Source organism: Coregonus lavaretus (genome assembly GCF_964263955.1).
Source record: "Coregonus lavaretus genome assembly, chromosome: 5".
Classification (NCBI taxonomy): Eukaryota; Metazoa; Chordata; class Actinopteri; order Salmoniformes; family Salmonidae; genus Coregonus; species Coregonus lavaretus.
Genome location: NC_139992.1, coordinates 76,402,044 through 76,414,535, shown reverse-complemented (window position 1 = coordinate 76,414,535; position 12,492 = coordinate 76,402,044). Strand labels below are relative to the sequence as shown.

Below are 12,492 nucleotides of genomic sequence, written 5' to 3'. Positions count from 1 at the left end.
CTCTGACTTTGCCTGCTTTAGTAAATACATACTCTGTCCCTCCTCACACCCAGCATCTCTCTCATATCTAGCCTGACCGTCTATGCCTCTGGTGACAGCCTGGTACCAGCCCTTTTTTGATTGATTTATTTCACCTTTATTTAACCAGGTAAGCCAGCTGGATAAGAGCGTCTGCTAAATGACTAAAATGTAAATGTAAAATGAGAACAAGTTCTCATTTACAAGTGCGACCTGGCCAAGATAAAGCAAAGCAGTGCGATTAAAAACAACAACAACACAGAGTTACATATGGAACAATCAAAACGTACAGTCAGTAACACAATAGAAAATCTATATACAGTGTGTGCAAATGTAGTAAGTTATGGAGGTAAGGCAATAAATAGGCCATAGTGCAAAATAATTACAATTTAGTATTAACACTGGAGTGATAGATGTGCAGAAGAAGATGTGCAAATAGAGATACTGGGGTGCAAATGAGCAAAATAAATAACAATGTAAATAACAATATGGGGATGAGGTAGTTGGGTGGGCTAATTACAGATGGGCTGTGTTCAGGTGCAGTGATCGGTAAGCTGCTCTGACAACTGATGCTTAAAGTTAGTGAGGGAGATAAGAGTCTCCAGCTTCAGAGATTTTTGCAGTTAGTTCCAGTCATTTGCAGCAGAGAACTGGAAGGAATGGCGGCCAAAGGAGGTGTTGGCTTTGGGGATGACCAGTGAGATGTACCTGCTGGAACGCATACTACGGGTGGATGTTGCTATGGTGACCAAATCAAATTTTATTGGCCACATGCACCAAATACAACAGGTGCAGACATTACAGTGAAATGCTTACTTATAGCCCTTAACCAACAGTGCATTTATTTTTAATAAAAAAGTTAAATAATTAACAGAGTAGCAGCAGCGTAAAAAGATGGGGTGGGGGGGCAGTGCAAATAGTCTGGGTAGCCATGATTAGCTGTTCAGGAGTCTTATGGCTTGGGGGTAGAAGCTGTTGAGAAGTCTTTTGGACCTAGACTTGGCACTCCGGTACCGCTTGCCGTGCGGTAGCAGAGAGAACAGTCTATGACTAGGGTGGCTGGAGATAATGATCTAAGATAAGGCGGGGATTTGCCTAGAAGTGATTTATAAATGACCTGGAGCCAGTGGGTTTGGCGACGAATATGTAGTGAGGGCCAGCCAACGAGAGCGTACAGGTCACAATGGTGGGTAGTATATGGGGCTTTGGTGTCAAAACGGATGGCACTGTGATATAATACATCCAATTTGCTGAGTAGAGTGTTGGAAGCTATTTTGTAAATGACATCGCCGAAGTCAAGGATCGGTAGGATAGTCAGTTTTTCGAGGGCATGTTTAGCAGCATGAGTGAAGGAGGCTTTGTTGCGAAATAGGAAGCCGATTCTAGATGTAACTTTCGATTGGAGATACTTAATGTGAGTCTGGAAGGAGAGTTTACGGTCTAACCAGACACCTAGGTATTTGTAGTTGTCCACATATTCTAAGTCAGACCCGCCGAGAGTAGTGATTCTAGTCAGGCGGGCGGGTGCAAGCAGCGTTCGATTTGAAGAGCATGCATTTAGTTTTACTAGTGTTTAAGAGCAGTTGGAGGCCACGGAAGGAGTGTTGTATGGCATTGAAACTCGTTTGGAGGTTTGTTAACACAGTGTCCAATGAAGGACCAGATGTATACAAAATGGTTTCGTCTGCGTAGAGTAGAGGTGGATCTGAGAGTCACCAGCAGCAAGAGCGACATCATTGATATACACAGAGAATAGAGTCGGCCCGAGAATTGAACCCTGTGGCACCCCCATAGAGACTGCCAGAGGTCCAGACAACAGGCCCTCCGATTTGACACCAACTTGGCTGATCCCTCCTGTTGACCCTGTTGGAGTCATGTCCAACCTGGTCATCGGGTGGGATCAGACAATCTTGAAGAAGAAAATGTACTACTTCAAAACGGAGATAGCCTCAATGGTGCTGCCCAAGCTGTCACGAACCCTGTAATGGCACAGATACAAAGATGAGTCCTCTATCTATGTCTATGGTCCAGCCATCCCTGCTGCTTAAATGCTGCTGCAGAGTCAGGTAGTAGTAATACAGCGGGAGGCCCGTTAGAACTGTTCTGGAGACAGGTGTATTTTTAGCTCATAATGGTAAAGGTCATAACAGCGCCAGATAAAGCTGATCCTAAACCAGCAAATGTTGCAGGGCTAGATTAAAGACTCTGACTCTCCTACGTCTGTCTATTTTTCTCGGCTACTTTCTCTTTGTCTGATTGATTACTTGTCCATGGATGGGATGTAGGCCTAGGTTTAACCCCATATCTCCACCTCTTTCTTACTGCTTTCTACTCCATATAGGTTATCTGGCAATGTCTATTTCTGTCTGTTTCCCCTCCTCTCTTTCTTTTTTCTGTGCCTTGCTTTGTCCATAGCATTTCTACCCAAGGCTACATCCATTCTTTTTTTCATTTGGCTTCCTTCATTTTCTCCTTCTTGGGAGAATTTAAATTGCATACTCCTCGCGTCCTCTCTCCTCCTTCTCAAAGAACCATTGGAGGAGAAGGGCAGAGGGGCGGGACCTCTGTCTTTCTCATCCAATAGGTTTTGAGAAGGAGGTGAGGATGTGAGGAGTATGCAATTGAGATTCTCCCTATGTTTGATGTCACCTCCCTTTGAACTGACCTGAGTGTGTTCTTCCTGCTCGTGCTCATTTGCATGATTGGAGCACCTGGCCCTGGCAGGATATAAGTCACACGCTGCAATCATGGCAGCCAGCTACAGGTGATGGGCAGATTGGGAACACAGACGATCAGTGTTAAACCTGACTGCTTGTTCATTCAACAGATGTGCCATTCTCTGCTTTGGGATTCTTGTTGGCGGGCCTTCAGGCTCCCTCTCTCAGGGCCTATGTTAGGACAGGCTTACTGGCCTACTCCCTCTGGTCGAGACATGGGTCACAGACCAAGGCTGGGGTCAGTGCTAAAAGGAGAGTACACTCCAAAATCAAAAGTTGATGAGCTCTCTTTGCGCTTGGAAACACCCTCCTCATGTCAAATTGGACAACAGCCTGATTTGATTGCACTCAAAAAGCCCAATAGAGGAGGTTTGAAGAGAAATCGGTTTGAGATGAGCGCTACAATGCTCAAGGCCAGAACTAAAGGGTCCAGAGACGTATAATTAAAAAATAATGTAATAAGAATGAGAGTATGAGGATTGTTTCATCATAATCACACCCTCTGAGATGGAGGCACACACAGGATATAGGGTGAGAGCGGAGAGCATCAAGTGTGAGAAAAATAAAATGTTGTAGAGTGTGTGTTTGAGGGACAAAGAGACAGACCAAGGAAGGTAAAATTATATGGTAAGAACACATTGGTCACCACACTTTCCCACACACGCTGTTGTACTGTTCTTCTAGGGCGGGGCCTGATGTAGATCTGCCTGTATCGATCACTAATTACAATACAAGCCTAATTAGTGTACTGAAGTTGGCTGATCGATCACCTAAAAACCTGATAACAAACACACTGTGTATCTGTGTGGGGTGTGGGTTCTCTTTTACACGGACTGACTCCTTGTCATATAGATATGGCTCCTTAAAACACACTATTTCTCTATTTTTTTCTCGCACTCTCTCTTTTCCAGGTTTTCTCAGTATGAGTCGAGATGGACGGAGGAAGAGGGACAGGGATGACAACGGTTGGGCTTCCAGGGTGAGTAACTTTCTGTTTCTGTTGCCATGGAGACCCACGAGCGTGGCATTATCTGTTACATTGTCCAATTGGCTCACTTTAGCTCAGTGGGATAATATGGTAGTGCATAGTGAATTGTGCAAACAACCTAGGTTGATACCTGTGTGATTATGTGTACTTATGACTACTGATGAGAAAGGAGAGGCTAAGAATATAAAGTAGGAGAGAGTGTGCTCTGTATATGTCAGGCATGATAAGGTTTTCATCCTTAATTTGGCACTCCATTGACTTTGCCTGGAGGCCTGTTGCATGTGTGACTATCAGTCTGCAGTGAGTATTTCATGGTTTCATGTTAGAACAAATTCTAAAATGTGTGTAGCGGCGGCAGGTAGCCTAGCGGTTAAGAGCGTTGGGCTAGTAACCGACCAGGTGAAAAATCTGTCTGTGCCCTTGAGCAAGGCACTTAACCATAATTGCTCCTGTAAGTCGCTCTAGATAAGTGTCTGCTAAATGACTTAAATGTAAAATGTGTGTGTGTAGGGTGGCTACATGGCTGCTAAGGTGTCCAAGCTGGATGAGCAGTTTAAGATGGACGCCCCCAGAGAGAAACAGAAAGATGGAGCCTGCTCTAGCATCTTCACTGGGGTGGCCATCTATGTCAACGGGTACACAGGTGAGACACATGGGCATTAAGGCGTCAGCATGGTCTGGCTAGGCCAACCGAACGAGTGTGCTCGCATACTCCCTTAAAATACCTTCGCTTGAAAAATGAGAAAAAGTGGCAATAGTACTGTTTATCCATCTAGAGACGCTGTAGCCAGCATACACTTCCTCAAAATAGTCCGAATTAATCTAAGATAACTCAAGAAATCGGTCATTAATTTTGACGTTTTAATCGCGCAATTTTACATCTAACTAAGCTGTTTGGTGCAGTATTTCAGAAGTTGAAAAATGTGCATGAAAACGAGTCCTGTCTCGTTGAATGACAACAAACACTTAATTGAAGAATCCCTACTGTTGACCAATCACCGTCGAAGGGGGCGTAGACTTCGGCTACCGACTTCAGCTTGCCTCGAGATAATTTGTGTGCATGAACAGCCGGAAAAAACCTTGCCGAAGATCAAAACAAAGAAAAATGTCACAAAATGTCGTCATAATATACGTATACTCAAACTGTTCCTAACTGTTTCGGATGGGAAGCATGCGGACGCCTTTACACCATACCCACCCTTCTCCAATTGATTCTATCCTTATCCCTCCTATGGATACTAAATACAGTCCTTAATGCTTTAATGGAGGTAGTAACCCATTTATACTTTCTAAGCAATTTTACTTTGATTGCAATTATTTCTCTAGAGAGACTGTGTGGGTGTGTAACTGCGATGTATGGACTGTGTGGGTGTGTAACTGCGATTTATGGACTGTGTGGGTGTGTAACTGCGATGTATGGACTGTGTGGGTGTGTAACTGCGATGTATGGACTGTGTGGGTGTGTAACTGCGATGTATGGACTGTGTGGGTGTGTAACTGCGATGTATGGACTGTGTGGGTGTGTAACTGCGATGTATGGACTGTGTGGGTGTGTAACTGCGATGTATGGACTGTGTGGGTGTGTAACTGCGATGTATGGACTGTGTGTGTGTGTAACTGCGATGTATGGACTGTGTGTGTGTGTAACTGCGATGTATGGACTGTGTGGGTGTGTAACTGCGATGTATGGACTGTGTGGGTGTGTAACTGCGATGTATGGACTGTGTGGGTGTGTAACTGCGATGTATGGACTGTGTGGGTGTGTAACTGCGATGTATGGACTGTGTGGGTGTGTAACTGCGATGTATGGACTGTGTGGGTGTGTAACTGCGATGTATGGACTGTGTGGGTGTGTAACTGCGATGTATGGACTGTGTGGGTGTGTAACTGCGATGTATGGACTGTGTGTGCATGTGGACTGTACAATAGACTGGCTCCAGTTGTTAGATAAGCCATAGAAGGCTTTTTTGGGATTGCTGTGCGGTCGACACGTTCTACCTCTTTAATTCTGTTTTCCCACACTGCCTTCCCCTCTCTCCTTTTATCCCAATCTCCATCTTTCATTCTTTTCTCTTTCCCCCTCTTATCTCCACTTTTCAATTTTTACCCCATTTCTTCTCAAATTCCCCTTTCCACCTTTCACTCTTTCCCTTAATTTTCTCCTCATTTCGCTTTTGTACCCTTTGTCTTTCCTCCTCTTCCATCTTCTCGTTTTCTTTTCACCTAGAGGAAATATAAATTGGATATGTAAATGATTTCTAAGAATATCACAGGGAGTACATGGAAATAACCTCTCACTCTCATATTTATATATACAGTGCCATCGGAAAGTATTCAGACCCCTTGACTTTTCCACATTTTGTTAAATTACAGCCTTATTCTAAAATTGATTTTTTAAATAAAATTCCCTCTGCAATCTACACACTACCCCATAATGACAAAGCAAAACAGGTTTTTAGAAAATGTTGCACATTTATTAAAAATAAAAAACGGAAATACCTTATTTACATAAGTATTCAGACCCTTTGCTATGAGACTCGAAATTGAGCTCCGGTGCATCCTGTTCCCATTGATCATCCTTGAGATGTTTCTACAACTTGATTGGAGTCCACCTGTGGTAAATTCAATTGATAAGGACATGATTTGGAAAGGCACACACCTGTCTATATAAGGTCCCACAGTTGACAGTGCATGTCAGAGCAAAAACCAAGCCATGGGGTTGAAGGAATTGTCCGTAGAGCTCCGAAACAGGATTGTGTCGAGGCACAGATCTGGGGAAGGGTACCAACAAATATCTGCAGCATTGAAGGTCCCCAAGAACACAGTGGCCTCCATCATTCTTAAATGGAAGCAGTTTGGGACCAATAAGACTCTTCCTAGAACCTGCCACCCGGCCAAACTGAGCAATCGGGGGAGAAGGGCCTTGGTCAGGGAGGTGACCAAGAACCTGATGGTCACTCTGCTCTGACAGAGCTCTAGAGTTCCTCTGTGCAGATGGGAGAAACTTCCAGAAGGACAACTATCTCTGCAGCACTCCACCAATCAGGCCTTTATGGTAGAGTGGCCAGATAGAAGCCACTCCTCAGTAAAAGGAACATGACAGCCCGCTTGGAGTTGCCAAAAGGCACCTAAAGGACTCTGACCATGAGAAACAAGATTCTCAGGTCTGATGAAACAAAGATTGTCCTGAATGCCTGAATGCCAAGCGTCACATCTGGAGGAAACCTGGCACCATCTCTACGGTGAAGCATGATGGTGGCAGCATCATGAGGTGGGGATGTTTTTCAGCGGCAGGGACTGGGAGACTAGTCAGGATCGAGGCAAAGATGAACGGAGCAAAGTACAGAGAGATCCTTGATGAAAACCTGCTCCAGAGCGCTCAGGACCTCAGACTGGGGCGAAGGTTCACCTTCCAACAGGACAACTACCCTAAGCACACAGCCAAGACAATGCAGGAGTGGCTTTGGGACAAGTCTCTGAATGTCCTTGAGTGGCCCAGCCAGAGCCCGGACTTGAACCCGATCTAACATCTCTGGAGAGACCTGAAAATAGCTGTGCCGAAACGCTCCCCATCTAACCTGACAGAGCTTGAGAGGATCTGCAGAAAATAATGGGAGAAACTCCCCAAATACAGGTGTTCCAAGCTTGTAGCGTCATACCCAAGAAGACTGGAGGCTGTAATCACTGCCAAAGGTGCTTCAACAAAGTACTGAGTAAAGGGTCTGAATACTTATGTAAATGTCATATTTCAGTTAATAATTTTTTATAAATTAGCAAAAATTGCATATATATACACACACACACACAGTTGAAGTCGAAAGTTTACATACACTTAGGTTGGAGTCATTAAAACTCATTTTTCAACCACTTCACAAATTTCTTGGTATCAAATTATAGTTTTGGCAGGTCGGTTAGGACATCTACTTTGTGCATGACACAAGTAATTTTTCCAACAATTGTTTACAGACAGATTATTTAACTTATAATTCACTGTATCACAATTCCAGTGGGTCAGAAGTTGACATACACTAAGTTGACTGTGCCTTTAAACAGCTTGGAAAATTCCAGAAAAATGTCATGGCTTTAGAAGCTTCTCATAGGCTAATTGACATCATTTGAGTCAATTGGAGGTGTACCTGTGGATGTATTTCAAGGCCTACATTCAAACTCAGTGCCTCTTTGCTTGACATCATGGGAAAATCAAAAGAAATCAGCCAAGACCTCAGAAAAAAGAATTGTAGACCTCCACAAGTCTGGTTCATCCTGGGGAGCAATTTCCAAACGCCTGAAGGTACCACGTTCATCTGTACAAACAATAGTACGCAAGCATAAACACCATGGGACCACGCAGCCGTCATACCGCTCAGGAAGGAGACGCGTTCTGTCTCCTAGAGATGAACGTACTTTGGTGTGAAAAGTGCAAATCAATCCCAGAACAACAGCAAAGGACCTTGTGAAGATGCTGGAGGAAACCGGTACAAAAGTATCTATATCCACAGTAAAACGAGTCCTATATCGACATAACCTGAAAGGCCGCTCAGCAAGGAAGAAGCCACTGCTCCAAAACCGCCATAAAAAAGCCAGACTACGGTTTGCAACTGCACATGGGGACAAAGATCGTACTTTTTGGAGAAATGTCCTCTGGTCTGATGAAACAAAAATAGAACTGTTTGGCCATAATGACCATCGTTATGTTTGGAGGAAAAAGGGGGACCTGCAAGCCGAAGAACACCATCCCAACCGTGAAGCACGGGGGTGGCAGCATCATGCTGTGGGGTGCTTTGTTGCAGGAGGGACTGGTGCACTTCACAAAATAGATGGCACCATGAGGAAGGAAAAGTATGTGGATATGTTGAAGCAACATCTCAAGACATCAGTCAGGAAGTTAAAGCTTGGTCGCAAATGGGTCTTCCAAATGGACAATGACCCCAAGCATCCTTCCAAAGTTGTAGCAAAATGGCTTAAGGACAACAAAGTCAAGGTATTGGAGTGGCCATCACAAAGCCCTGATCTCAATCCTATAGAAAATATAGAGGGCAGAACTGAAAAAGCATTTTCGAGCAAGGAGGCCTACAAACCTGACTCCGTTACACTAGCTCTGAATGGGCCAAAATCCACCCAACTTATTGTGGGAAGCTTGTGGAAGGCAAACCGAAACGTTTGACCCAAGTTAAACAATTTAAAGGCAATGCTACCAAATACTAATTGAGTGTATGTAAACTTCTGACCCACTGGGAATGTGATGAAAGAAATAAAAGCTGAAATAAATCATTCTCTCTACTATTATTCTGACATTTCAAATTTTTTAAATAAAGTGGTGATCCTAACTGACCTAAAACAGGGAATTTCTACTAGGATTAAATGTCAGGAATTGTGAGTTTAAATGTATTTGGCTAAGGTGTATGTAAACTTCCGACTTCAACTGTATGTGTATACAGTGGGGAGAACAAGTATTTGATACACTGCCGATTTTGCAGGTTTTCCTACTTACAAAGCATGTAGAGGTCTGTAATTTTTATCATAGGTACACTTCAACTGTGAGAGACGGAATCTAAAACAAAAATCCAGAAAATCACATTGTATGATTTTTAAGTAATTAATTTGCATTTTATTGCATGACATAAGTATTTGATACATCAGAAAAGCAGAACTTAATATTTGGTACAGAAACCTTTGTTTGCAATTACAGAGATCATACGTTTCCTGACCAGGTTTGCACACACTGCAGCAGGGATTTTGGCCCACTCCTCCATACAGACCTTCTCCAGATCCTTCAGGTTTCGGGGCTCGCTGGGCAATACAGACTTTCAGCTCCCTGCAAAGATTTTCTATTGGGTTCAGGTCTGGAGACTGGCTAGGGCACTCCAGGACCTTGAGATGCTTCTTACGGAGCCACTCCTTAATTGCCCTGGCTGTGTGTTTCGGGTCGTTGTCATGCTGGAAGACCCAGCCACGACCCATCTTCAATGCTCTTACTGAGGGAAGGAGGTTGTTGGCCAAGATCTCGCGATACATGGCCCAATCCATCCTCCCCTCAATATGGTGCAGTTGTCCTGTCCCCTTTGCAGAAAAGCATCCCCAAAGAATGATGTTTCCACCTCCATGTTTCACGGTTGGGATGGTGTTCTTGGGGTTGTACTCATCCTTCTTCTTCCTCCAAACACGGCGAGTGGAGTTTAGACCAAAAAGCTCTATTTTTGTCTCATCAGACCACATTACCTTCTCCCATTCCTCCTCTGGATCATCCAGATTGTCATTGGCAAACTTCAGATGGGCCTGGACATGCGCTGGCTTGAGCAGGGGGACCTTGCGTGCGCTGCAGGATTTTAATCCATGACAGCGTAGTGTGTTACTAATGGTTTTATTTGAGACTGTGGTCCCAGCTCTCTTCAGGTCATTGACCAGGTCCTGCCGTGTAGTTCTGGGCTGATCCCTCACCTTCCTCATGATCATTGATGCCCCACGAGGTGAGATCTTGCATGGAGCCCCAGACCGAGGGTGATTGACCGTCATCTTGAACTTCTTCCATTTTCTAATAATTGCGCCAACAGTTGTTGCCTTCTCACCAAGCTGCTTGCCTATTGTCCTGTAGCCCATCCCAGCCTTGTGCAGGTCTACAATTTTATCCCTGATGTCCTTACACAGCTCTCTGGTCTTGGCCATTGTGGAGAGGTTGGAGTCTGTTTGATTGAGTGTGTGGACAGGTGTCTTTTATACAGGTAACGAGTTCAAACAGGTGCAGTTAATACAGGTAATGAGTGGAGAACAGGAGGGCTTCTTAAAGAAAAACTAACAGGTCTGTGAGAGCCGGAATTCTTACTGGTTGGTAGGTGATCAAATACTTATGTCATGCAATAAAATTCAAATTAATTACTTAAAAATCATACAATGTGATTTTCTGGATTTTTGTTTTAGATTCCGTCTCTCACAGTTGAAGTGTACCTATGATAAAAATTACAGACCTCTACATGCTTTGTAAGTAGGAAAACCTGCAAAATCGGCAGTGTATCAAATACTTGTTCTCCCCACTGTATATGTGTGTGTGTATGCTTTACTGCTCTTTAATGTCTGCCCCTGTTCTTCCTCTCTGGCTTTTGACCCTGCCTGTGTGAGTGCGCATAGGGGGGCCAGTATGTAAAAAGAAAAAATAATAATAATGTATGCACTCACTAACTGTAAGTCGCTCTGGATAAGAGCGTCTGCTAAAAATAAAAATGTAAAGAGTAGAATGTGGATATCAGCGCTAGTTCCATTCAATTCATTATATTTCTATACCTAGACCCCACTGCGGACGAGCTGCGCAGGCTGATGATGCTGCATGGGGGTCAGTTTCACATGTACTACTCCCGTTCCAAGACCACCCACATAATCGCCACCAACCTGCCCAATAGCAAGATACAGGAGCTGAGGGACAAGAAGGTGATCCGGCCGGAGTGGATCACTGACAGGTGGGTGTTGTGTTTGTGTGTTGTGTAATTTAATCTACATATAGTGTTTGAACATTCCTTTTTCCCTGCCTTCAGTATCAAGGCTGGCCATCTCCTGTCCTACCTGCAGTACCAGCTCTATGCCAAGCAGAAAGGCCTGAGCTTCCCCAGTGTGTGTGTTCGCCAGGGCCAAGAGGCTGCAGGAACCAGCAGCGGGGAAACCCAACCCAGCCAAGGCCTCCCCGTACCCAGCCTCAATAACCTCATACCTGGCCACAACAACCCAGCCCCCAGCCTTGGGAAGCCCAGCCATAGTCATCTACACACAGACAATCTCCTCCCCCAGCATAATCCGCTAGCTGGCCACCTCAACCCCCAGCCCAGCCACTCGCTCCCCCTCCCCAGTCACCTCTACCCTCAGTCCAGACACCTTAGCCCAGGACGCGGCTTCCTCAGCCCCTTCTCCTCCAATCACCTCTACTCTGACCCAGGACACATCCCCCACCACCCACCCAGCCAAGGGCAGCCCAAGCAAGGCTGCATCCGGCCTCTTGCTCCAGCCGACACCCACCCGCAGACCCCCGATCCCATCCCAGCTCACCCCAGCGATGAGCACTCTAAACCTGGGCACGCACAACCTCAGTCCAGCCCCTCCTTCTCCAACCACCTCCAGCACAGCTACCGGGATCTGGACTTCAGACTGTGAGTGTGTTTGTGTTTTGTCTATGTGTGTATTGATACAGTGCCTTCGGAAAGTATTCAGACCCCTTGACCTTTTCCACATTTTGTTAGGTTACATCCTTATTCTAAAATTGATTAACTTGTTTTTTTCCTCATCAATCTAGACAGAATACCCTATAATGACAAAGCAATAACTGGTTTTTAGAAATATACCATTTACATAAATATTCAGACCCTTTACTCAATACTTAGTTGAAGCACCTTTGGCAGCGATTACAGCCTCAAGTCTTCTTCGGTATTACACTACAAGCTTGGCACACCTGTATTTGGGGAGTGTCTTGGCTGTGTGCTTAGGGTAGTTGTCCTGTTGGAAGGTGAACCTTTGCCCCAGTCTGAGGTCCTGAGCGCTCTGGAGCAGGTTTTCATCAAGGATCTCTTTGTACTTTGCTCCGTTCATCTTTCCCTCGATCCTGACTAGTTTCCCAGCCCCTGCCACTGAAGAACATCCCCACAGCATGATGCTGCCACCATCATGCTTCACCGTAGGGATGGTGCCAGGTTTCCTCCAGACGTGACGCTTGGCATTAAGGCCAAAGAGTTCAATATTGGTTTCATCATGGTCTGAAAGTCCTGCAAAACCTTTTGGCAACTCCAAGCGGGC

At 44.9% G+C, this 12,492-nt stretch overlaps 1 protein-coding gene across 3 annotated transcripts in view; it reads left to right on the top strand.

Annotated features, from left to right (window-relative positions):
- Nucleotides 1-12,492, top strand: part of LOC311129623 (DNA repair protein REV1-like) — a 34,092-nt gene that overhangs the window by 1,061 nt on the left and 20,539 nt on the right. For all 3 annotated transcript variants that reach the window (XR_014613295.1, XM_084161970.1, XM_084161969.1), the window contains exons 2-5: nucleotides 3,647-3,714; nucleotides 4,234-4,366; nucleotides 11,003-11,171; nucleotides 11,247-11,852. Coding sequence is in view for 2 of the 3 variants with exons in the window: in XM_084161970.1 (XP_084018096.1) it covers nucleotides 3,658-3,714; nucleotides 4,234-4,366; nucleotides 11,003-11,171; nucleotides 11,247-11,852 (965 nt within the window). In the remaining variant the exon portion in view is untranslated. The remainder of the gene's footprint in view (nucleotides 1-3,646; nucleotides 3,715-4,233; nucleotides 4,367-11,002; nucleotides 11,172-11,246; nucleotides 11,853-12,492) is intronic.